The sequence below is a fragment of the Oncorhynchus mykiss genome, chromosome 17 (assembly GCF_013265735.2).
Source record: "Oncorhynchus mykiss isolate Arlee chromosome 17, USDA_OmykA_1.1, whole genome shotgun sequence".
In the NCBI taxonomy this organism is placed as follows: domain Eukaryota; kingdom Metazoa; phylum Chordata; class Actinopteri; order Salmoniformes; family Salmonidae; genus Oncorhynchus; species Oncorhynchus mykiss.
This window is the reverse complement of record NC_048581.1, coordinates 34,863,250-34,889,213: the sequence shown is the minus strand read 5'-3', so window position 1 is coordinate 34,889,213 and position 25,964 is coordinate 34,863,250. Positions and strand designations below refer to the sequence as shown.

General features: G+C 42.8%; 1 protein-coding gene across 1 annotated transcript in view; it reads right to left on the bottom strand.

Annotated features, from left to right (window-relative positions):
• LOC110493796 (heterogeneous nuclear ribonucleoprotein L-like) overlaps positions 1-25,964 on the bottom strand; it is a 58,853-nt gene that overhangs the window by 13,989 nt on the left and 18,900 nt on the right. The window contains exons 2-6 of the mRNA XM_036949782.1: positions 17,171-17,289; positions 11,994-12,231; positions 8,965-9,050; positions 5,862-5,958; positions 5,676-5,748 (exon numbers count right to left, since the gene is read on the bottom strand). Coding sequence (XP_036805677.1) covers positions 5,676-5,748; positions 5,862-5,958; positions 8,965-9,050; positions 11,994-12,231; positions 17,171-17,289 — 613 coding nt within the window. The remainder of the gene's footprint in view (positions 1-5,675; positions 5,749-5,861; positions 5,959-8,964; positions 9,051-11,993; positions 12,232-17,170; positions 17,290-25,964) is intronic.

Here is a 25,964-nt window from a genome sequence, read left to right as displayed (position 1 = left end):
GGGGGGAAGGTAGAGCGAGAGAGACGGCGGGAGGAAGCGAGGAGGAGAGAGAGAGGGGGGAGGAAGAGCGAGAGAGACGGCGGGAGAGAGCGAGGAGGGGAGAGAGAGAGAGAGGGGGGAGGAAGAGCGAGAGAGACGGCGGGAGAGAGCGAGGAGGAGAGAGAGAGAGGGGGGGAAGAGCGAGAGAGACGGCGGGAGAGAGCGAGGAGGGGAGAGAGAGGGGGGGGGAGAGCAAGAGAGACGGCGGGAGAGAGCGAGGAGGAGAGAGAGAGAGAGAGAGAGGGGGGAGGAAGAGCGAGAGACGGCGGGAGAGAATGAGGAGGGGAGAGAGAGAGAGGGGGGGAGGAAGAGCGAGAGAGACGGCGGGAGAGAGCGAGGAGGGGAGAGAGAGAGGGGGGGGGGGAAGAGCGAGAGAGACGGCGGGAGAGAGCGAGGAGGAGAGAGAGAGAGAGAGGGGGGAGGAAGAGCGAGAGAGACGGCGGGAGAGAATGAGGAGGGGAGAGAGAGGGGGGGAGGAAGAGCGAGAGAGACGGCGGGAGAGAGCGAGGAGGGGAGAGAGAGAGAGAGGAGGGAGGAAGAGCGAGAGACGGCGGGAGAGAATGAGGAGGGGAGAGAGAGGGGGGGGGAGGAAGAGCGAGAGAGACGGTGGGAGAGAGCGAGGAGGGGAGAGAGAGAGAGAGAGCGAGAAGATACAGAGAGGCCTCTGACAATGACGTCATCCAAGTAGTTGGGATAAATCTATGGAAATTGTATCTGCCCACATAAACCTGGCAGTACATAGGGGATCAATACATTTACAAAACGATAGAGCGGCAAAAATTACACTGTGAAACGTTTTTTTTTTGTTTTTTTTTACAGATAAGGGGTAAGAGATGTGTGGAACACTCCTGACGTGTTTCCCTCGTGTCTTATCAAAATATTTGATAAGGCACGTCCCCTGTAGGTGTGAATACACTTCGAAACTTTACTTGGAAGTGTTTTGAGGCAATGATCTTGAGTACCTTCGAGGCAATGTACACAAAAGAACGAACGAGAGGTTTGAAAGACAACATCCATTAACTACTATGTGATTCTGATGAGAAGAATTACATCTATTTACACACTGTCCTTCTCTATGTTTGTATAATAAGTTACTGTATAGACACCGAACAAATCCTTTTTGAAGAGCATCTGATATGGTAAGGGCCTCAAGTGCGAATATAGCATTTCAATTTCCCCAAAATGCAAGCTGATTAGGATTTAAATTTACCGTCTGTGGCTCGAGAGGATCGTGTGGGGCTGTTTTATGTTAATTTCTCTCTGTTTGCACTAAAGTGCTTCCAACCCATTATTATTCCGCCTTTTTTCATGTCAGCATTTTATTTTCAGCCTCTTGCTATTTTTCTAGTTGCTTGTCTGTCTCCTTCCTCCGGGTCAATAGAAACAATTGGAAGCTGACCACACATCTTCAACTCCACGGCAAAAAAGTCCTTGACGCCGTCAAAGTCAAACAGACCTTCAAATCCAATACACGGCAAGGCGATCGATTGGAGAGCAGCCCTGGCTTGTGGGTGATAAGACACTGTTTACCCTCCATTTGTGGCGAGAGAATTGGAATCGGGGTTGGCGTGTCAATCACACCGTCCGACGGACGTTTAATCAAGCCCAAGTCACACAAGGCAGGCTTTCTGCTTGGTTAAAAACCATGCTCCCATTTATATGAATATGATTATGGGCTGTAGTCTATCTACAGCACCTCATATTGTTAAAGCAGCCCCAGTACATGAAAGCTTCAAATTCAGAGACCAAGGGTTCTCTTTTATTGAGCATTCCAAAGCTATAATATTTGGTGTGGGGACAATGCTACTGCACAGTGCATTCGGAAAGTATTCAGACCCCTTGACTTTTTACACATTTTGTCACGTTACAGCCTTATTCTAAATTTGATTCAATCGTTTTTTTCCCCTTGTCAGTCTACACACAATACCCCACAATGACAAAGCAAAAACAGGTTTTTAGAACATTTTGCAAATGTATAAATACCCCTCCCCCCAAAATATCACATTTACATAAGTATTCAGACCCTTTACTCAGTACTTTGTTGGAGCACCTTTGGTAGTGATTACAACCTCAAGTCTGCTTGGGTATGATGCTACAAGCTTGGCACAACTGTATTTGGGGAGTTTCTCCCATTCTTCTCTGCAGATCCTCTCAAGCTCTGTCAGGTTGGATGGGGAGCATCGATGCACAGCTATTTTCAGCCCCAGTCTGAGGTCCTGCTCTGGAGCAGGTTTTCATCAAGGATCTCTCTGTACTTTGCTCCGTTCATCTTTCTCTCAATCCTGACTAGTCTCCCAGCCCCTGCCGCTGAAAAACATCCCGACAGCATGATGCTGCCACCACCATGTTTCACCGTATGGATGGTGCCAGGTTTCCTCCAGATGTGACGCATGGCAGTCAGGGCAAAGAGTTCAATCTTGGTTTCATCAGACCAGAGAATCTTGTTTCTCATGGTCTGAGAGTCCTAGGTGCCTTTTGGAAAACTCCAAGCGGGCTGTCATGTGCCTTTTACTGAGGAGTGGCTTCCGTCTGACCACTCTACCATAAAGTCCTGATTGGTGGAGTGCTGCAGAGATGGTTGTCCTTCTGGAAGGTCCTCCCATCTCCACAGAGGAACTCTTGAGCTCTGTCAGAGTGACCATCTGGTTTTTGGTCACCTCCCTAACCAAGGCCGTTCTCCCCCGATTGCTCAGTTTGGCCGGGCGGACAGCTTTAGGAAGAGCCTTGGTGGTTCAAAACTTATTATATTTAAGAATGATGGAGGCCACTGTGTTCTTGGAACTTCTTGGAACTTTAATGCTGCAGACATTTTTTGGGCCCCTTCCCCAGATCGGTGCCTCGACACAATCCTGTCTCGGAGCTCTACGGACAATTCCCTCGACCTCATGGCTTGCTTTTGCTCTGACATGCACTGTCAACTGTGGGACCTTATTAAAAAACAGGTGTCTGCCTTTCCAAACCATGTCCAGTTAATTGAATGTACCACAGGTGGACTAATCAAGTTGTAGAAACATCTCACCGATGATGAATGGAAACAGGATGCACTTGAGCTCAATTTCGAGTCTCATTGCAAAAGGTCTGTATACTTATGTAAATAAGGTATTTCTGTTTTTTATTTTTTTATTTTAAATGTGCAAAAATGTCAAAAAATGTTTTTTGCTTTGTCATTATGGGGTAGGTGTAGGTGTGTAGATTGCTGAGAATGAAAAACATTTGAATCCATTTACGTATAAGGCTGTAACGTAACAAAATGTGGAAGAAAGGGAAAGGGGTCAGAATACTTCCCGAATGCACTGTGTATCTGTATATCAAATGAATATGCATCAATTCATTGGTATGGGCTCAGCAAAGGGACAGGGGAATAGGCTCTGTTATGAACAGATTCTATGATGTTTTCACCGATTGAGTAGTAAGATAGATAGATAAGAAAATGAAAGATTAAAGGAGAGAGGGGGGGCGGGGGGGGGGGGGTTAGCAATAGCCCTTTCACCTGAGTTGCTTTATTTTCTGGACCTACTCAACACTGACAAATCCAAGGGTTCGAGCGTCGTTATTGTTTTTCAATATTTCCTGTCAGCATTTGTACCCTGCAATGTAGGCTACCATGGCCACGGCAAAGGGATGAATGTTTTTTCTTTTTCAAAGACGGGCTGTATTAGATACAAACATCCAATGTTTCCATGAAGATTTGTTCAAGGACAGACTGATAGAAGTGGAGGCATATTCATGGGATGCACCTCCATCAGTCGCGTCATTGCCAGATGCTGCAGCATTTTGATGTCTGGTTGTTATAATGCTGAGTCTGAATGGGGGCTAATGACTGTTTCGTCAAATGTACACTATGGTGACCTGGAAATACAATGACATTGCTAAAGTAGACAAATCATTTGTGGAAAACAACTTCGCCATCAAGTTTATTTCAGAGAGATGGCAATTTTGCCCTCAGCTACAAAAGCTTGTCAGAAATAGCTAGCAATGCTAACATTAGCTAGCTAAAATGTCAGCGCTCTCCCCTCAATCTTAGCTAGCTAGCTGAAGTTATACTGTATCTAAAGTAAATATGGCGACATCACAATGACAAAAGCTTGTCTTAAAAATGATTTGCCTCCTTTTGAAATGTCATCGGGTTTCAAAGCCACAGTGATGCACTTTAGACAAAATCTTCATCAGCATTCATTGAGACTGCATTGAGCAGAATGCTCAGCTGTGCATCAGTCCTAAAAAGGACAGTTCAAAACAATATTGTGACGAAACGACGAATGAACATATGTTATTTATCTGTTTTCACAGACACTTTAATCATTTCTTGGCTATGAAAAGCCAACTGACATTTACTCCTGAGGTGTTAAACTATTGACCATGTTGGTCATCTGTGAACGTCTTGAAGAACGATCTGGCCTAAATGACCATGTACTGTTATAATTTCCACCTGGCACAGGCAGACGAGGACTGGCCACCCCTCAGAGCCTGTTCCTCTCTAGGTTCCTTCCTCGGTTCCTTCCTTTCTAGGGCGTTTTTCCTAGCCACTGTTCTTCAACATCTGCATTGCTTGCTGTTTGGAGTTTTAGGCTGGGTATCTGTATAGCACTTTGTGACAACTGCTGATGTGAAAAGAGCTTTATAAAATAAATGTGATGGATTGGTTGCAATAAAATACTTATTTGAGTACGTGTACACAATCAGGACTTGATTCAATCAGATGGCTCTCTTCCTAACTATATACATAAACACATGTGGATAAGATAAGGTTGGGGTTAGTGGATAAAATACCATTTGTGATTCAAAAATGAAGGTACTACTAAACCCGGGTTTCACAAACTCGGTCCTGGGGCCCTGCCTGGGGGCACATTTATTTTTTTGCCCAAGAACTAACTACACAGCTGATTCAAACAATCAAATCTTGATGATGAGTTTGGGAAACTCTGTTCTAGACAGTGACGACTGGGCCGTACCCGCTCTGATCTGCAGCACTGAGAAGTAGGGGACGCTAAAGCAACAGCGAGCTACAGCACTATAAGCACAGGAAGTGGTACACAATTCATGCATAAAACAGAAGGATCTGTATGTAACCAAGGTTCTCTGATGGAACAAGTGCGGGGATGACTGAAAGAGAAAATGTAATTTTGACTCATTTTAGTTAGGCAATGAAGAAGACTAGGCAGGGACAAAGACTGAGGCCTAATGTTAAAGAGAAATCAAGAGACGAACTGGCAAATTGAGATTCATGGCCACTCTTTAAGGAACGAATGTAAAACCACAATGGCGGAACTCATTTCTTGTCACAGCCCATTTCAACTGATTATGTGTCTGTAGGAGTGTGAAGGTTGAAATGGTTTTGAAATGGTTTGACAACCACGGCTACAGATTTGAGGGTTGCTCTGCTCACCATATTTTAATTTCAGCTCTTTGTAAAACAGAAGTGACACACACAACGCACACACAAAAATGTCGTATTCATTAGAGCTGCAACGGGAGAATAGTTTAAAACATTTTGCAACAGAGAACTAAAATATGCGTTTCTTATTGGACACGTCCAGGTAGTCTCTCCTTGTTCTAGTCCGTTTTCTTCAATTTGCTACCTAATGAATACGACCCTAGTACATGAAGAGATTCAGCAGGAAGGAAGGATGTCGTACCTCGCCTGACGAGAAAGGGCTTGGTGTAGTCCCAGCTATCATTGTCGTTGCGGAGGACGTTGAGTCGCGTGGGCTGCATGGGGAGAGAGAGCAGAGCACCGGTGCATGTGTGTTAGGGGTCCACAGGAATCCTGGTGGAGTGTGTGTGAGCACTGTGTGTGTATGTGGGTTTGTGAGTGTGTTTACCCGAGCGTATTCTATCTTCAGGGTACAGCAGCCGGCGTATATGTCTGCTCCGTTGAGTGCTGATTTTGCCTTCTGGGCATTTTTGACAGTTTCGAACGTGGCGACACCATTAAGGAAGAGCAACTAGGAGGATCTCAGTGGAATAATTCAAAACATTGTGTGGCAAACAGAATAGATCGGTGTATAATCACAAATGACCAGAAGGCAATAACATAGGAGATGGAGCAAGAACCACAAGCCAAACCTGCAGATGACTAAGGCTGCTCGCATACTCTTAGGTCACTCAGCCCAATGAAGTTATGCTTCGGCGAAGCTGTAATCAGCTCAGCAATTGCAGATTTGTTTATAGAATAGAGCCCGGTTCAAATCCTCCTAAAAAGCATTCTCCTCCCTCGCTTCCTTGTAAGCAATCACTCATCTGACATGGCATAATTGATGCAATACAATGGAAAGCTTGCTTACGTCAATCCATTCATGTCAGATCAGTAATTAGCTGAAGAAGGTAGGAAGGAAGGATTCATTTTTAAGAGTGTTTGAACAAGGCCCTATTCTATGTCCGTATTGGCAGTGACTGAGCTGACTCCAGCTACTCTAAAGCACAGTTGCACTGGGTTGAGTGACTCGTGTCTCTAACCATCATGAAATCTGATCAAGCTGCTCTGGTTCCAGTAAAATGCAGACGGCTAGATCTTTATGCAAATTTGGTAGTAAAAGTAAAATGCAGTGTAAAAACCTAAGAGCATAAAAAGGTCCAAAATGGCTGTGGTAATATAATCTAATTGAAATCTAATTGAGGCGGGCCAAATTGTCTTTCTGTTTCTCGCTTGCTGAGCCAATGTCTTCAATGTTATATGATAAAATACAGTATGTGATGGTACTCCCATTGGAACACACACACACACACACACAGATCAGATCAAACACACATGCAACACAGAGCGCCTTAGAAACCCCCATTGCCGCAGCAACCACCTCCCAGTGGCAATAAAACAGGGGATTTAAGCATCCATCTCCCATAAAGCCCCGAACCTGAAACAACAGTGACAACAATCCCTTGTCTCCTGAGTTTCCATTGGCCAATCTCTGCTCCTAGTGGTACCATTAGCAAGAATCTCTGGACTGATATCTGTACATGATCCACATAATGAGCCAACTTGGGGACAACGTGAAATGTCTTATAATGCTAGACAGTAAATATAAACAGAGGCCCATTGTGTTACAATGTAACTACAAATAAGGGAACAATATGGGAATTAGTTATCAAATGACTATTTATGTTATTTTATTTCACCTTTATTTCACCAGGTAGGCCAGCTGAAAACAAGTTCTCATTTACAACTGCGACCTGGCCAAGATTAAGCAAAGCAGTGCGGCAAAAACAACACAGAGTTACACATAAACAAACGTACAGTCAATAACACAACAGAAAAGAAAATTAGAAAGATCTATTACAGTGTGTGCAAATGTAGAGGAGTAGGGAGGTAGGCAATAAATAGGCCATAGAGGGGAAAATAATTACAAATTAGCATTACTACTGGAGTGATATATGTGCAGATGATGATGTGCAAGTAGAGATACTGGGGTGCAAAAGAACAAGAGGTTCAGTAATAATATGGGGATGAGGTAGTTGGGTGTGCTATTTACAGATTGGCTGTGTACAGGTACGGTGATCGGTAAGCTGCTCTGACAGCTGATGCTTGAAGTTAGAGAGGGAGATATAGGACTCCAGCTTCCGAGATTTTTGGAATTCGTTCCAGTCATTGGCAGCAGAGAACTGGAAGGAAAGGCGGCCAAAGGAAATGTTGGCTTTGGGAATGACCCGTGCAATATACCTGCTGGAGCATGTGCTATGGGTGGGTGTTGCTATGGTGACCAGTGAGCTGAGATAAGGCGGGGCTTTACCTAGCAAAGACTTATAGATGACCTGGATCCAGTGGGTTTGGCGACGGATATGTAGTGAGGGCCAGCCAACGAGCGTACAGTTCGCAGTGGTGGGTAGTATATGGGGCTTTGGTGATCAAACGGATGTCACTGTGCTGGACTACATCCAGTTTGCTGAGTAGAGTGTTGGAATCTATTTTGTAAATGACATGGTCGAAGTCAAGGATCGGTAGGATAGTCAGTTTTACGGGGGTATGTTTGGCGGCATGAGTGAAGGAGGCTTTGTTGTGAAATAGGAAGCCGATTCTAGATTTAATTTTGGATTGGAGATGCTTAATGTGAGTCTGGAAGGAGAGTTTACAGTCTAACAGTCTACTATGAACTAGGTATATCAGTACTTCAGTATATCAGTTAAAAAGTACTTCCCATTGTTGATTATTTTTCCAAGAAGATACAAAAACTGAACGCAAATGTGGTTCACACTCCAGAACTATATGCACTGACTGACCTACAACATGCTAAATATTACCCAGGGTGTTATAAGGTTGATATAAGGTTGTTATAAGGTTGATATAAGGTTGTTATAAGGTTGATATAAGGCTTGCATAATGAAAAGTGTGTTGAAATATGGCCTCTAACCCACTACACATACTGGAGGTGTGCAAACCATAATAGACACACACACATACACTACTTCCGACATATAAGTGAGCGCTGATGCTGTCAGGTGTTTATTCATGCTAGATGTGTGTGTGCCAGGAGTGTGTGTGATGCCGAGAGACAGTGATCCATATTTGATGAAGGGCCATCTCGTCCGCTGGAATGCTGCTCCAGCGCTCTCGAGGACCCGGTCGAGTGGAGTGGGTTCTGCTCCTCTATTCTGAAGCTTTTTACAGCCTGAGTGTGTGTGTGTGTGTGCGTGCGTGCATGTGTGTGTTTCTGTGTTTCTGTGTGGGGCCAGCACTGACTGACAGCTTGTTTCCCACTCCAAAGTGACATACTGATGCAGGTGTGCATACTCACACAAACCCACAGGGAGACATACACAGACATGCACGCAAAAATCACTCATACAGACAGACTCCTGAATCCACACACATGTACATGCATCCACAGTAGATGCATCCTCGTCACACACCCGTGCTTGCACGAACACACACACACGCACCCACACACACACACGCAGGCCTGCAGTAGCCCAGCTTGACTCCAGAAAGGATATTCCACCATGGCCTGGATTCCATTGCGTTTGAAGATGACAATGCGCAGTACGTTGCCTATGGGATTGCAGACTGTGTACAGAACATCCTAGAAGACAGAAGAGCAACGACAGGGTTCTGACTAATGCCGAACTGAACACAATAATAAGTCGCAATTCAGGGGTGAGTTTCCTGAAAGCTTAGTAGTTCACGTGGTATTTTTCTAGATGACCCAGACCAACAACGCACGTCGAAAAGTATTTAATCTGGCTTATTTTGATTATATTTGTTCATATTTGTTCATATTGATTATATTTGTTCATTGGCTGTCAGTTAAACATACATTTTAGACTTTACGTTACTCTCTTGTGGCTGAGCAGCTGGGTTGTCGAGATAAATAACATGCCACATTAGCTACAAGGCTTTCGGGAAACCCAAGCTAAATCGCTGTAAACTAAATCATCGTAAGCAACACCATTGTAAAGTTAAACCATTCTGAACTTAAACATTGTTAACTATTGTGACCAAAACCATTGCTGAACTATCAGAAATTTAACCATTGCATCGTGAACTAAACCATCGTAAGCTAAAATACTGTAAGCTAAACCATCATAAGCAAACCGATCATGAATTAAAACATTATGAACGAAACTATCGTAAGCCATACCATTGTGAACTAAACTATTTTAAATTAAACCATTGTAAACTAAACCATTGTGAACAAAATCCTTGCAAGCTTCCCACTGGGCACACAACGTCATTTCAACGTGGAGAATTGGGTAATATTTGGTAGATACGTTGATCAATGTGGTTCCAACCTATTAACACACACTCAAAAAGACGGCCAAAAGTTTGTTGAATTCCCAACGTGTTATCACTGCGCTTTCAACCATTTAAAAGCACACCAATGTTCAAATTGGAATGTCAGATATTGAAGAATACATGTATAGTTACAGTAAACTCAAAATGTAGTCTTGGATGTGTTACTCATGTTGAGGTTGAATAAATACTGTTATTTTAGTATGTAAAGATAGCCTTAACATTACGCTATTTACTGTCTTACAAAGGAAATATTGAATTGTGTTTGGTTGACAATGCAATCAAATATCAACATTTAAAGGATATGTATCTACTGCTTGGATAGTTCCATCTGGGCCATTGGCTTTATTCTAGTCTTTAACTTGTATTTTTGGTTGCGATGGAGACGTGAATCCAACATATCATTTGTTAACTTGTCGACAAGTTAATAGGCTATTTACCGTGTTGCCAAAGCGATATTGAATTGTGTTTGGTTGTCAACACAACTAAATATCAACATTTGAAGGAGATGCATCTTCTGCTTGGATAGCACTATTAACTCGTAGATTCCATTTCAAAATAAACCAAAGCGTGAAACCCTAGGCGTACATGCATTGTCTATTTTTTGTTGAATCCTGGGCTAAATTTAAACAACAGCTGTTGATTACATCCCAAATGCTACATAGGCCTGAATAGCGGCATTGATGATACGCAGAATGATCGATAAAGTATGGTTACTTTCCATTTGCTCTGTGACCCTACCTGTGACCCTACCCTTTGGAATGACTTTCATAGCAACAATGAGATTTCTCAACAATCATTCTCACGATAGCACATTGGCAAAGATAGAATCACTCAATTTGCCGTATTCTGTAGGTGTAATCTCTGAACCTATGACCACGTTCCATGCTAGTTAGCTATCTACATTTTCTAAATTTGGTCTGTCACTAGAGATCAGCCTCGATGTTGCTGCGGGTTACTAATTTGTGCCTTTGTCAATGGTTCTTCCTTTGACAGCGATGTCATGATGATGGCGTTCAAGCGCCAGGCGCTGGTGGAGTTTAAAGCCACGGACAGTGCTGACCAGTGTCCGACGTAGTGCATAGCGCTTGAAAAGCCAGGATTTTGGGTTCGAGTCCCTGGACCATCCACAGGGCCACCCACAAGTAAAGTGTATGCATGCATTACTGTAAGTCGATTTGGATGAAAGCATCTGCTAAATGGCATATATATTATTATATTATGGTTAATAGTCAGTGACATATATCAATGCTAAGCAGGGCTTGGTTAAAACCCTGGATGGGAGACTGAAGGAATAGCTGTAGATAGATCGACTGTCCAGTAGGAGGTGCTGCCCAGCCCATTGTTTTTTTCTTATAGTGGATATTACGTTGAAAATATGACGTTGTTATAATTTTTACAAATTCAACATATTTTATACAAGGTTACCACGATGACATGATCCTGGGGTTGAAATGACACCCCTCAAAACAACATTTGATGACAGTTGATTACTTTTTTCAAATCCAATGTATTTTCCACGTAGATTCCACATCACAATATGTTGACAAATTACGTTGAAACAACGTTGATTTAACCAGCTTGTGCCCAGTGGGTTGACTACCGTAATTTAAACCATTGTAAACTAAACCATTGTAAACTAAACCATAGTGAACTAAACTATTGTCAACATTGTAAACTAAACCATAGTGAACTAAACTATTGTCAACATTGTAAACTAAACCATAGTGAACTAAACTATTGTCAACATTGTAAACTAAACCATAGTGAACTAAACTATTGTCAACATTGTAAACTAAACCATAGTGAACTAAACTATTGAAAGCTAAACCATTGTAAACTAAACCATAGTGAACTAAACTATTGTCAACATTGTAAACTAAACCATAGTGAACTAAACTATTGTCAACATTGTAAACTAAACCATAGTGAACTAAACTATTGTCAACATTGTAAACTAAACCATAGTGAACTAAACTATTGTCAACATTGTAAACTAAACCATAGTGAACTAAACTATTGTCAACATTGTAAACTAAACCATAGTGAACTAAACTATTGTCAACATTGTAAACTAAACCATAGTGAACTAAACTATTGTCAACATTGTAAACTAAACCATAGTGAACTAAACTATTGTCAACATTGTAAACTAAACCATAGTGAACTAAACTATTGTCAACATTGTAAACTCAACCATTGCACTGAACTGGCATGAAGTTCATGAACTTACAGTGGTGATGGGATAGAGGGGGTTCTGAATGGAGAGGAGCAGGACTTTGTTGCCACTGTTGGGGTCATCGGCGTTAGTTGGCCGCGTGATCCTCTTGCTGGTGGAGTAGTTGAAGAAGGCCTGCTGGCCGGCAATGTAGACCGCTTCGTTGGCACCGCATGTCACGCACTGGTCGGCACTCTCCATGGCTTCAAACTCCACCAGCGCCTGACGCTTGAACGGCATCATCATGACGTAGCTGTCAAAGGAAGACCCAATGACAAAGACACAATTAGTAACCCACCGCAACATCGAGGCTGACCTCTGGTGACTGACGAAATTTAGAAAATGTTGATAGCTAACGTAAACTCACCCCATTCCGTACAAATGTGCGCAACCGCAACATTCAAACGAGGCTACAAAGAAAACTAATGGGACTGTAGCGACTGTGTTGACTTCAAAACTAGGTTTCTATTCAAGCGTTGATCGACATGGTAATGGCTCTATAGTATTGGAGAAAAGTTGAAAAAAAACGGACCCTCCGTTACATCGTGACGTGTCATGCCATAACGTACAGCACGTATAAAGCAACTATTTCTGTCTTACAATCTCTCTCCACCAGGTTTAGCACTTCTATCATCGTTTAAAAACAAGAAATGGACAGTGACGGGGGTAAGGGGGGATACCTAGTAATTTTTTTGCGTCATCTTTGCATGCGATCATCAATCTCAAAGTCGCTGTTTACTTCTAAGATCACTTTAGCACCGTGCTAAAAACCCGATTCAAATTCGACACAAACCTTCAAATAGGTATGTAATGACACATTATATAAACTCTTTATAGTGTTTTATTTACATTTTAGAGGCGATAAGGTGATAAGTTGGACAGATCGAGTGAAAAAAAGCCATTTTCCCACACATCTCTCCTTCTCACTATCACGCATTAGTTTAGCTTCCCCACCCGCCATTTTTAAAAAGACCCGACGGGACGAGTTTTCGTGAGTTTACGTTACCTAGCATGAATGTGGTTATGGGTTCTGAGATTTCATCTATGGAATACGGCACACGATTGTCGTGCGGGTTTGTCCTTTTGTCTCATGACAGAGAAACGGTTTCCCTTTTTGCCAGATGCTGTGCAACACTCGACCAAAATAATCAGACTGCAATATCTGTTGAAAACAGTGATAGTGGAAACTACCTGGAGTCTACAGTACCTGCCATCTTGCTGCCAAAGAGGACCAGAATGGAAATAAACCTCAGGGCGTTAATGTGTTTTTATCCTCAATCATGTTTTATGTATGTGATGTTGTATCTGGCTGGAGCAGCTACTTTTAATGATCTAATAAATTCAATCAATCAATAAATCAATCAACAAACATGTTACAGACATTTGATGACTGTCAAACAACAATCCACATTTCTTTTTGGGGGGGGGGGGGGGGGGTGTTATAACAACATTTGTCACAAAGTGCTTTACAGTAACATGGCCTAGTCCCCCAAAAAGCAAGCAAAAGGAAAAAACTCCTTAGGATGAAGACATCCTCTTCCATTGATGTACAATCCATAACCATACTATCGTCCTCAACTTTAGAATTAGTAAGCAACAAGCCCTACACCTAATATGTTTCTCTTTACACAGCTCTCCTTTGGCAACAATCATATCGATCAGAATCAGCATTCGGGAATCATCTACATCCTGCCACAGGAAACAGAGACAGCATTCATACACAGTAAGCGTCCCCACACACTGAAGACCTAGCCAGTGTTTCACTCAGTGGCCCATATTCAATTTTAGCTCCCCCAGTTCCCTAGTTAGACATCTCAATGTTTTTCTTATACAGACTCCATGCAGAGATGGTAAAACAAAACTGGATGCGCGTGTGAGAATTTGTCTCGTCTAACAGAACCCCAAAACACACTTTGTAACTCAACATTTGTGAAGAGACCCCAGATAGAAACCAAACTCTTTTCTAGTTCTCGCCTCTCCGGAGGTGCTGTTGTTCACCGTGCATTCTATTTCTGTTGAACTAGAAAGAGTTCAACATAAGTTAAAATAAAATGTCCCTCTGGTTATGCTTTATTTTACAGGCAACAACTATTCATCGAGCTAGTATCTTACAATATATACTAAGAATGGCTGGTATTGGATGATTGTGATTATAAGACATTATAAGGTGGTCATCCCTGCATTATAAATGCATGATAATGCATTATACCCGCAGGCCCAAAAATATATACCTTATTGATTTTTGAAAGAACAACAAAAAGTACCAGAGAATGCGCTACTTAAATTGCAGACAGAGCACACTCCACCCCCATAAATAACATTGCACAATAAAGCCTCCCCATCGTTCTAATCGGAATGCTGTCTTTGAGGCTACTGTTTGAGTGGAGCTGACAGCTCCCGTTCAACGTGTCACAATATGTCTGCCTAAGGCGTTCTCGGAGGGGTCTGCAGTATATCGATATTGCACCGACCTAAAAATAACCTCGCCTGATCTCAATTCCGACTACAGCACCGGGAAACCTACTCTACCAGTGCGCAAGTCAAGTCCTTTGCAATCAAATCCACATCCCGTAATATCCTCAAAGCGGTGACCCCTCCGAGTTACGGAAATATCAAGTGACACTGGGATGGATGGAGGCAGAGAGATATTTACAATAATCACAGGCATATTGGCCCCCGTACGCACACACTATGGTTGTAAAACTGATGTACAACGCATTTGACACAATGGTTGTGAGACAACTGCTATGTTTGTGATACAATGGATAGTTTGTCTGCATAAAAAAAGTCTACACAACCATTGTGCGGTGTCTCCGCAAAACGTGTGTATCAATACTTTTCTGCAGAAAAACTCTTCCTTGTGTCACAACCGTTGCGTCGAATGTGTTGTATTTCAGTTGTGCAACTTAAATGTGTCTACGGGGTCATTGTCTTTTTCCAAATCTCACCCAAATTCAGCCCCAACTTCAAACTTCAAAACTTTCTAGATTCTCTAAGTGAACATGAAGGGGCTCTGCAAATAGGCCTCTGCTGTGTATTCCCCGTTGTGTGAGTGCCCCAAATGAGGCTTCCTCAGGCAGTCCATGCAACAAGAATATCATATGTTTGTCCCCTGAGCAGCTATACTCTTGAGTAAACATGTGTGGTCTGATGTTAAAAGCAGGCAATTTAGAGGACAGACATGAGCTAAAAATACAGGTCCTAAATGGCACACGTTAATGTTTTCCAAGCCCTTAATGTCCCTTGTTCTACGAGAAATATGATAACTGGGAGATTGTTATTAGATTTAAATGGATTCAAAATGGATTCCCCAAGAAATGGCTAATGGGAGATTTAAAAAAATAAAATCAAGAAAAAGGGAGTTGTATTCTAACAGGACAAAGAGTCCAGTCCGACTAGCTACAGTGCCTTGCGAAAGTATTCGGCCCCCTTGAACTTTGCGACCTTTTGCCACATTTCAGGCTTCAAACATAAAGATATAAAACTGTTTTTTTTTGTGAAGAATCAACAACAAGTGGGACACAATCATGAAGTGGAATGACATTTATTGGATATTTCAAACTTTTTTAACAAATCAAAAACTGAAAAATTGGGCGTGCAAAATGATTCAGCCCCTTTACTTTCAGTGCAGCAAACTCTCTCCAGAAGTTCAGTGAGGATCTCTGAATGATCCAATGCTGACCTAAATGACTAATGATGATAAATACAATCCACCTGTGTGTAATCAAGTCTCCGTATAAATGCACCTGCACTGTGATAGTCTCAGAGGTCCGTTAAAAGCGCAGAGAGCATCATGAAGAACAAGGAACACACCAGGCAGGTCCGAGATACTGTTGTGAAGAAGTTTAAAGGCGGATTTGGATACAAAAATATTTCCCAAGCTTTAAACATCCCAAGGAGCACTGTGCAAACGATAATATTGAAATGGAAGGAGTATCAGACCACTGCAAATCTACCAAGACCTGGCCGTCCCTCTAAACTTTCAGCTCATACAAGGAGAAGGATGATCAGAGATGCAGCCAAGAGGCCCATGATCACTCTGGATGAACTGCAGAGATCTACAGCTGAGGTGGGAGACTCTGTCCATAGGACAACAATCAGTCGTATATTGCACAAATCTGGCCTTTATGGAAGAGTGGCAAGAAGAAAGCCATTTCTTAAAGATATCCATAAAAAGTGTTGTTTAAAGTTTGCCACAAGCCAACTGGGAGACACACCAAACATGTGGAAGAAGGTGCTCTGGTCAGATGAAACCAAAATTGAACTTTTTGGCAACAATGCAAGATGTTATGTTTGGCGTAAAAGCAACACAGCTCATCACCCTGAACACACCATCCCCACTGTCAAACATGGTGGTGGCAGCATCATGGTTTGGGCCTGCTTTTCTTCAGCAGGGACAGGAAAGATGGTTAAAATTGATGGGAAGATGGATGGAGCCAAATATAGGACCATTCTGGAAGAAAACCTGATGGAGTGGAAAAAATGTCAGTCTCTCGATGTGCAAAACTGATAGAGACATACCCCAAGCGACTTACAGCTGTAATCGCAGCAAAAGGTGGCGCTACAAAGTATTAACTTAAGGGGGCTGAATAATTTTGCACGCCCAATTCTTCAGTTTTTGATTTGTTAAAAAAGTTTGAAATATCCAATAAATGTCGTTCCACTTCATGATTGTGTCCCACTTGTTGTTGATTCTTCACAAAAAAATACAGTTTTATATCTTTATGGTTGAAGCCTGAAATGTGGCAAAAGGTCGCAAAGTTCAAGGGGGCCGAATACTTTCGCAAGGCACTGTATGTTGGAGAAAATCAATCAAACTGCACACAGGGAAGAAATATGCATCTCAATACATTCTGTTGATGCCTTCAATCAGTGAGCTGCTCAGAAGCATAATAGTATTAGAATTACTAACTCAAATGTAGTCACAAGTATTTCGCTCCACTCGCAATAACATCCTCTAACCATGTGTATGTGACCAATAAAATTTGATTTGATTTTAGTAATATAATAGTTGGTAAGTGAAAACTCACAGTAAAGTGCCACTCTGAACTATGAATACAGTTTTGTAATGCACTACAGTTCTATAGCACATTAAAAATAATCATATGCACAGGCATCCATGTAATGGAAATGAGGCAAAAGATTGCCGCATGTCCCTCAAAGCAGAACAGACAACAAGAAACATCACCTACCAGATGTTGCCAAACTTCTCCAGGGCCTCCACCAGGTCCCCTTCCACCACTGACTCACAGAGCCCCCGCACGTGGACCACCGGAGAGGGGGCGATCCTGTGGGCATCCTCCCCATTGTCCTGGAGGAGAGAGGGGGGACACCGGTCAAATGGGGTCCAAAGGTCAAAGGTCAAATGAGGTATACCACAAGGTACATACGAAGGCCGCTTTCACAGCAAAGACGGTTTAACATAACGGAAATGTAACCAAACGCCAAAGCCCTCGTCAGCACTGGCACTGAGCACCGTTGTCATGCTGTTGGAGTGCACGGAATTGCAGAATGTTCCCTTGTCAATGCCTTAACGCTGTTTTCTGCATGTTTATAGTTCATTTGTTTGTGTTTTGTAGCAATGTTGGTTTGGTTTGAATGACTTCAATAATTTTTTTTTTTACATTTTAACTCATTATTGAGGCCTAAGGAAATTCAGCCTCTTCAGATTCCTTGACACGAGGGCCACCTACAGACCGGCAAGCAAATACAGCGCATTTGGAAAGTATTCAGACCACATGACTTTTTCCACATTTGGTTACGTTACAGTTTATTCAAAATGGATTAAATGAAAAAATGCCCTCATCAATCTACACATTTCTAAAAACCTGTTTTCGATTTGTCATTAAGGGGTATTGTGTGTAAAATCAAATCAAAGTTTATTTTTCACGTGCGCCGAATACAACACCTTACAGTGTAAGTAAGCATTTCACTGTAAGGTCTACCTGTTGTATTTGGCGCACATAAAATTTGATTTGATTTTACACACAATACCCCATAATGGCAAATCGAAAACAGGTTTTTAGAAATGTTAGCAAATTCACTACAAATAAAAAACAGAAATACCTTGTTTACATAAGTACTCAGACCCTTTGCTATGAGACTCAAAATTGAATTGCAAAAATCGCTGAAGCTGGAGACTTACATTTCCCTCACTAACTTCAAAAATCAGCTATCTGAACAGCTAACCGATCGCTGCAGCTGTACATAGTCCATCTGTAAATATCCCACCCAATCTACCTACCTCATCCCCATATTGTTTTTATTTACTTTGCTGCTTTTTTGCACACCAGTATTTCTACTTATGCACCATCATCTGCTCATCATCATCTGCTCATCTATCACTCCAGTGTTAATCTGCTAAATTGTAATTACTTTGCTACTGTGGCCTATTTATTGCCATACATCCTCATGCCATTTGTACACACTGTATATAGACTTTCTTGTTTTTCTATTGTGTTATTGACTGTACGCTTGTTTATTCCATGTAACTCTGTGTTGTTGTTTCTGTCACACGGCTTTGCTTTATCTTGGCCAGGTCGCAGTTGTAAATGAGAACTGGTTGTCAACTAGCCTACCTGGTTAAATAAAGGTGAAATAAAAATATAAGAAAAATAAAATTGAGCTCAGGTGCATCCCGTTTCCGTTGATCATGCTTGAGATGTTTCTACAACTTGATTGGAATCCACCTGTAGTAAATTCAATTGATTGGACATGATTTGGAAAGGCACACATCTGTCTATATAAATCAAATAACATTTTGTTAATCACATGCGCCGAATACAACAGACCTTACAGTGAAATGCTTACTAATGAGCCCCTAACCAACAGTGCAGTTTCAAAGTTTCAAAAGATATGGATGAGAATAAGAGATCAAAATAACAAGTATTTAAAGAGCAGCAGTAAAAAATAACAATAGATACAGTGCCTTGCGAAAGTATTCGGCCCCCTTGAACTTTGCGACCTTTTGCCACATTTCAGGCTTCAAACATAAAGATATAAAACTGTATTTTTTTGTGAAGAATCAACAACAAGTGGGACACAATCATGAAGTGGAACGACATTTATTGGATATTTCAAACTTTTTTAACAAATCAAAAACTGAAAAATTGGGCGTGTTTTTTGGCTTGGGGGTAGAAGCTGTTAAGAAGCCTCTTGTCTTGCACCTAGACTTGGCGCTCTGATACCGCTTGCCGTGTGGTAGCAGAGAGAACAGTCTATGACTAGGGTGGCTGGAGTCTTTGACCATTTTTAGGGCCTTCCTCTGACACTGCCTGGTATAGAGGTCCTGGATGGCAGGAAGCTTGGCCCCAGTGATGTACTGGGCCGTTCACACTACCGTCTGTAGTGCCTTGCGGTCAGAGGCCGAGCAGTTGCCATACCAGGCAGTGACGCAACCAGTGCTCTCGATGGTGCAGCTGTAGAACCTTACGAGGATCGTAGAACCTTTTGAAGATCCCACAGTAAAAGGCACATGACAGCCCGCTTGGAGTTTTCCTAAAAGCACCTAAAGAACAAAATTCTCTGGTCTGATAAAACCAAGATTGAAATCTTTGGCCTGAATGCCAAGTGTCACATCTGGAGGAAACCTGGCACCACCCCTACGGTAAAGCATAGTGGTGGCAGCATCATGCTGTAGGGGATGTCTTTCAGGGAAAGATGAACGGAGCAAAGTACAGAGAGATCCTTGTTGAAAACCTGCTCCAGAGCGCTCAGGACCTCAGACTGGGCGAAGGTTCACCTTCCAACAGGACAACGACCCTAAGCACACAGCCAAGACAATGCAGGAGTGACTTCAGGAGAAGTCTGAATGTCCTTGAGGGGCCCAAACAGAGCTCGGACTTGAACATCTCTGGAGAGAACTGAAAATAACTGTGCAGTGATGCTCCCAATCCAACCTGACAGACCTTGAGAGGATCTGCAGAGAAGAATGGGATAAACTCCCCAAATACAGGTGTGCCAAGCGGGTATCGTCATACCCCAGAAGACACGAGGCTGTAATCGCTGCCACAGGTGCTTCAACAAAGTACTGAGTAAAGGGTCTGAATACTTATGTAAATCTCAGTAGAACTACTGATTTTCAGAGGGTTCGTTGTCCGGCAGAGGTGAAAGAGAGAAAAGGAAGGAAATATACGCATGAGGAAGGAAGAGAGGGGTCTGCATACATTCCGAATGCACTGTATATCCTGGTCTGTCACACAACTTAAATGTAACATAATTTAAACCTAACACTACTGAAAGCCTTGTCTTGCAGCTGGATGTTGTTAAATCGCAGCACAGGCTGTTAATCCGTAGTTCTTCACACCTGTTTTACAGTGGCTTCACAACTCACACGCCCTTCACACTTTTCTGAAAGTGAGGAAAATATGCTAATGATGAAAACCCTCTAGGGGAAGGACTTCTGAAATAGCAACTGGCAGAGCAGGAGAATCACTTTGTAAACTGTTGCACAACACCTTTGTGAGCTGTTTGAAAATTCCTGAATGCTTACATACGACAATACAAGGGGAATTGAAAGTAGAGGAAAACCATATCTGAATACTCACTGATACATCCATGTTGGACTGGCTATTCAGGCATTCAAATATGTATGTTGAAATATAAAAGAAAACCGTTCTTGAGTCATTGCCAATATTGCTTATATGCTTCACAGACCAACCATGAAAATGCAAGTCTGGCAACAGCACCAAAAGCCAATACCTAAAAATGACACAATTCATCTGCGAATTGAACGCTGTAACATGCAACAAGCTTTTCTTTCTCTCCAATTAAATTGGAAAACAGATTACAAACAATGATGAACAGCACACACAAAACAAAACAAAATTCAAATAACGATCCACTAAAAGCCGTTATGAAACAAGAGGAGTGAAATTGGGAAGGCCAATATGAAATGACTCTAAAACCACTTCACGATGAATGAATGACCTCAGCCCAATTTTAAGTAATGAGATTTTTTTTGAGAATCACAATGAACGTTTTAAAAAAAGCAGCAGCTGTGGTGAACAGGTTACAGCATCCATTCATATATATCTTCCAAATGGATGCAAATTGTGGGAATGAAGAAACATGTCACCCCGATGACACTGGCGCTACAATACATAAGAAAAGAAGCTAACAGTAATTGTAATCAGACTGTCTTGACGCTGTATTCTTCAGACGACTTGGTCTGCCTTGTTTCCACCGTAGACCAGTTTTGAGAAACCGCATCAATAAGGGCCACAGCACTTCTGAGGCAACCAATTACTTGGCCCTCTTCTTTGTTCGAAGCTAGCTCTTCCAGAAGCCCAGGATGGTTCATTACGGGAGCTGTCCGTCGCAACGAATTCCTCCCACCTAGTCTAACCCTCCATGCGCTCTGGGACAACGCCGAGCCCCGCACGGCTCTACTTCAGACACAGACACAAATTGAATCCTCGCCGACAGGCGCTGTGCTTAAGATGATATTCGTTTACAATTGACCACATTCTTACCACCCAGCCTATCTAGAAAGAGAGACAGATAGGCTGTGTCCCGATTCACCACCCTTCTCCCGGAATATGCACTTGCACACTTTCTTCCATGGATTTAACCATGATGGAAACTCCCTACAGCCAATGTTTACACCGATCATTAGCTTTCAAATCCATAACGGGGAGTGTGTGAGTGCACACTTTTGGAAAAGTGTGGAGAATCAGGACGCAGGCAAACGTCCCAGAAAACAACTCAAAAACGCCCTAGAAATGACAACCGCAATCCAGGGACGGTGTTTGTCTGAAGTAGAGCGTCAATTCATTCTGAAAGCAACATGTAGCTCAACAAGCTCCTGTAAAGACGTTGATATATTCATATCCCTTTCCTGAGGATCTTTGTAATGCTCAGGAAATTGGAGAGATGGGGGGGGGGACATGCAAAACTGCCGCCTGTCACAGTGGTAAAGGAAAGACTCCAGTTTCTTTTGTGCAGTTCTATGACATGCCGAGACAGACGACGAATAACAGAATAACTGGTGTGCTTTTCACCGGGGTAAAATTAAAAGCATAGAAACTATTTCAAAGCTGCTTTGTGGCTCTCGAGCAGTTGCTTGTTTGGAAAATATCTGAGCTGTCTTCTTTTGATGCCTGCACTTGAACACAGTCAGGCATACCTACCACTACTTTAACTACCCTAACTTTCAAGGGTGTCTTCAAAACTGAACGTGTCTCTCTGCGCCTTTCCCTCTTCCATTTCTTTCATTCCTTGTTCCCTCTTTCTTACTATCTAGACTTTCTTCCTGTCTTCAGTTGTATTTCTTCCTCCTCCTTCCTCTCTTTCACTCTGTCTGTCTGTATTTCTTTCTTTCCTTTCCTTCATCTCTCTCTCTCTCTCTCTCTCTCTCTCTCTCTCTCTCTCTCTGTCTCTCTCACACCTAGACAGACCTTGGCCCCTTTTGTCAGTCCCACGTGCAAAGCTATTTTCACCAACTGACACTTGCAGTCTGCCTCTTCCCTCCTTTAAAAATAGCACTGAGGAAACGTGCGCAAAAGTTCTGTCCCCACAAGAAAGGGGGTCTTGGAGCAACGATTCATCCCATGAATCCAGCCAATAATCCAGTGCAGCCAGCCGAGGAGATAAAATGCAATGTCACAAGAGGTTAAGGCACTCTTGTATTTGTAAACAGTACCTGTTCACATTGTTCACACACTCCTCTCACACGGTAGCTGATAATGACAATTCCCACTGATTCAGGCTCAACCGCAGTGACAGGCTTATGCTGCTGCTGTTGTGAAACAGCATCCAGACGAACACAGCAGCAGAGGGCCTAGCAGGCCACACACACACAACAGGATACACATCTCCCCGGCTCTGTTTTGCAGTTTGATCTGAGACATAGCTACATCAAAAGCTGTTGCACCACTTACTCCACCTCTACTGCTATGCAAGCCATGTCCCTCTGGCTTTACACCCTGCAGAACAATGCCCTATTGAGCAATATTCTCAGAAAGTGTTTTTTTTTATTTTTTTATTATTTGAATTTTTGATACATGCTTAACTCCCTGTGATGTTGAAACAGTACCTCTTCTGTCGTCCGAGAGACCCGCTAATTCAGGAGTCCTTTTTTTTGGTTTATCTGAACAGTCAGCAGTTGCGGTCGGAAAATCACCTCACTCAAAATGGTAAAAACAACAACGAAATAACAAAATGTCAACCTTCCTAAGCTTTGCCACTAACACCTTAGCATGAGCAAAAGCACGAGAGCGTGCAGTTTTTGCTCGATGCAGACCTCGACCTTGTTTCCGGCAGCTGAATTGAAGGCTTTGTGAGGCCATACTACCTCATCTCACGATACGGTACAAAACCTGGGAGACAACCATCTGCCAACACTAAACACACAGACACACACTTTGGTTTGTCGCTGCTTGAGCAACCTTTTTGGGATAACTCTGCTAAAGGCTCTTTAAAGTACACTTTAAAAACCATTCTAGTGTAGATATAACCATAGCCTGCCACAAAGCACATCTCAAGAACCCATTGTTACAATCCACACATACACACACACATTATTGATTGTTATCCTTTTTAGATGTTATAGAACTGTGGTTCAATATAGAATCATTTGACAAAACCATCCCCAAAATCAACTAACCTCTCCAGCAGCCTTCTAAGCAAAGTGTGCACTTTAACATCAGGTGTCAGCATCAGATATCTCTTCTCCACTCGCACATGTTATATTTAGAATGATGCAGACACTCAAAGAGCAACTTAGGGCAAACAGGGTTCTGTCAGAGAATAGACACTTAGCCATGTTTAACAGTGTGGTGTAACTGTAGGTTAGATACAGGGGTTGACATACTGTTTGTGTGTGTGTGTGTGTGTGTGTGTGTGTGTGTGTGTGTGTGTGTGTGTGAGAGAGAGAGAGAGAGAGAGAGAGAGAGAGAGAGAGTGCACGCGTGTGTATGTGTATGTTTGTATGTGTGAGAGAGAGAAAGAGTGTGCATTTGTGAGAGCATGTATGTGTGCCAGGTTATTTGTGTGTATGTTCGTGTAGGTGAGAGAATGTGTGTCTACACCGCCTTTTCCCAAACTGGGGTATGCGTACCCCAGGGGTATGCGCAATGCCGTCGGGGGATAAGCCAAATAAAACAGTGCTATACATTTGGGTGATGTTTTTGTCTCGCCTGAGTAGCCTCGTTTCACTGCCAAAAATAAAAAATAAACCATCTAGTGTTCAGCAAAATAACAACACAATGTCAAATACAGGTAGCCAAGTCAAATAATTAACATCCAATCACATTAACCGTTACTCTCTCGCGGGAATTCCACTAACGGTCCGTACGTAGCCAAACGTAGCTGCTGCTCTTTCCCTTTTCTCTAAAATTGATAAATGGTCCAAAAAAAAGTAAGGCCCGCCTCCATAGAGACTCATACCAGCTCGACTGGTAGTACTGCTACTACCAGCAGTACTACACCTGCACCTGTCAACTGCACAAGTTGTTCTGCTTCCACAAGCACATTCAGTGCTAGCATCAGTAATTCTACATTTGTTGCTAGCCCAGTTAGCATGGACACTGACAGTTGTGAATCTGATGCAGCTGAAGAGCTACTGCTCCCTTACCCGGGAAAACACCCAACAACAGACAGGGACGTTGGACCATCGTAAATATGATGAGAACTACATTGATCTGGGGTTCACTTATATTGGGAGTAGTGCCTTTCCTCAGCCACAGTGTGTTATATGTGCAAAAGTACTATCTCACAACTCGATGAAACCGCCACTCTTGCACAGACATTTAGAAACTAAACAGGAGTTTTTTGAGCGAGAATTATGATGACCTTTGAGTAGTAAGATGTGTATAAAAGCAACAGATACCATTAATAAGGAGGGCGCTAGAACCGTCTTATATGGTGAGCTACCGAGTGGCTAGGACAGGCAAGCCCCATACTGTTGTGGAGGACTTCATTCTTCCTGCTGCCGTGGATATGGCTGGGACAAGTCAGTGAATTCTATGCATTACAGCTGGATGAGTCAACAGATGTGGCCGTCTGGCACAGCTCCTGGTATATGTCCGTTACGTTTATGGGGGGGTCATTTAAGGAAGAAATCCTCTTCTGCAAACAGGAGAGTTGTACTGGACAGCTTTGTGACATCAAGTGGACTTTGGTGGTCAAGATGTGTTGGTATCTGTACTGATGGTGCAAAACCCATGACAGGGAGACATAGTGGAGTGGTAACGAGCGTGCAGGCGGTGGCTCCCGACGCCACTTGGGTATACTGCAGCATCCACCTATACTGCAGCATCCACCTATACTGCAGCATCCACCTATACTGCAGCATCCACCTATACTGCAGCATCCACCTATACTTCAGCATCCACCTATACTGCAGCATCCACCTATACTGCAGCATCCACCTATACTGCAGCATCCACCTATACTGCAGCATCCACCTATACTGCAGCATCCACCTATACTTCAGCATCCACCTATACTTCAGCATCCACCTATACTGCAGCATCCACCTATACTGCAGCATCCACCTATACTTCAGCATCCACCTATACTGCAGCATCCACCTATACTGCAGCATCCACCTATACTTCAGCATCCACCTATACTGCCGCATCCACCTATACTGCAGCATCCACCTATACTTCAGCATCCACCTACACTGCAGCATCCACCTATACTGCCGCATCCACCTATACTGCAGCATCCACCTATACTTCAGCATCCACCTATACTGCAGCATCCACCTATACTGCAGCATCCACCTATACTTCAGCATCCACCTATACTGCCGCATCCACCTATACTGCAGCATCCACCTATACTTCAGCATCCACCTACACTGCAACATCCACCTACACTGCAGCATCCACCTATACTTCAGCATTCACCTATACTGTGGCATCCACCTATACTTCAGCATCCACCTATACTGCAGCCTCCACCTATACTTCAGCATCTACCTACATTGCAGCATCCACCTATACTGCAGCATCCACCTATACTTCAGCATCCACCTAC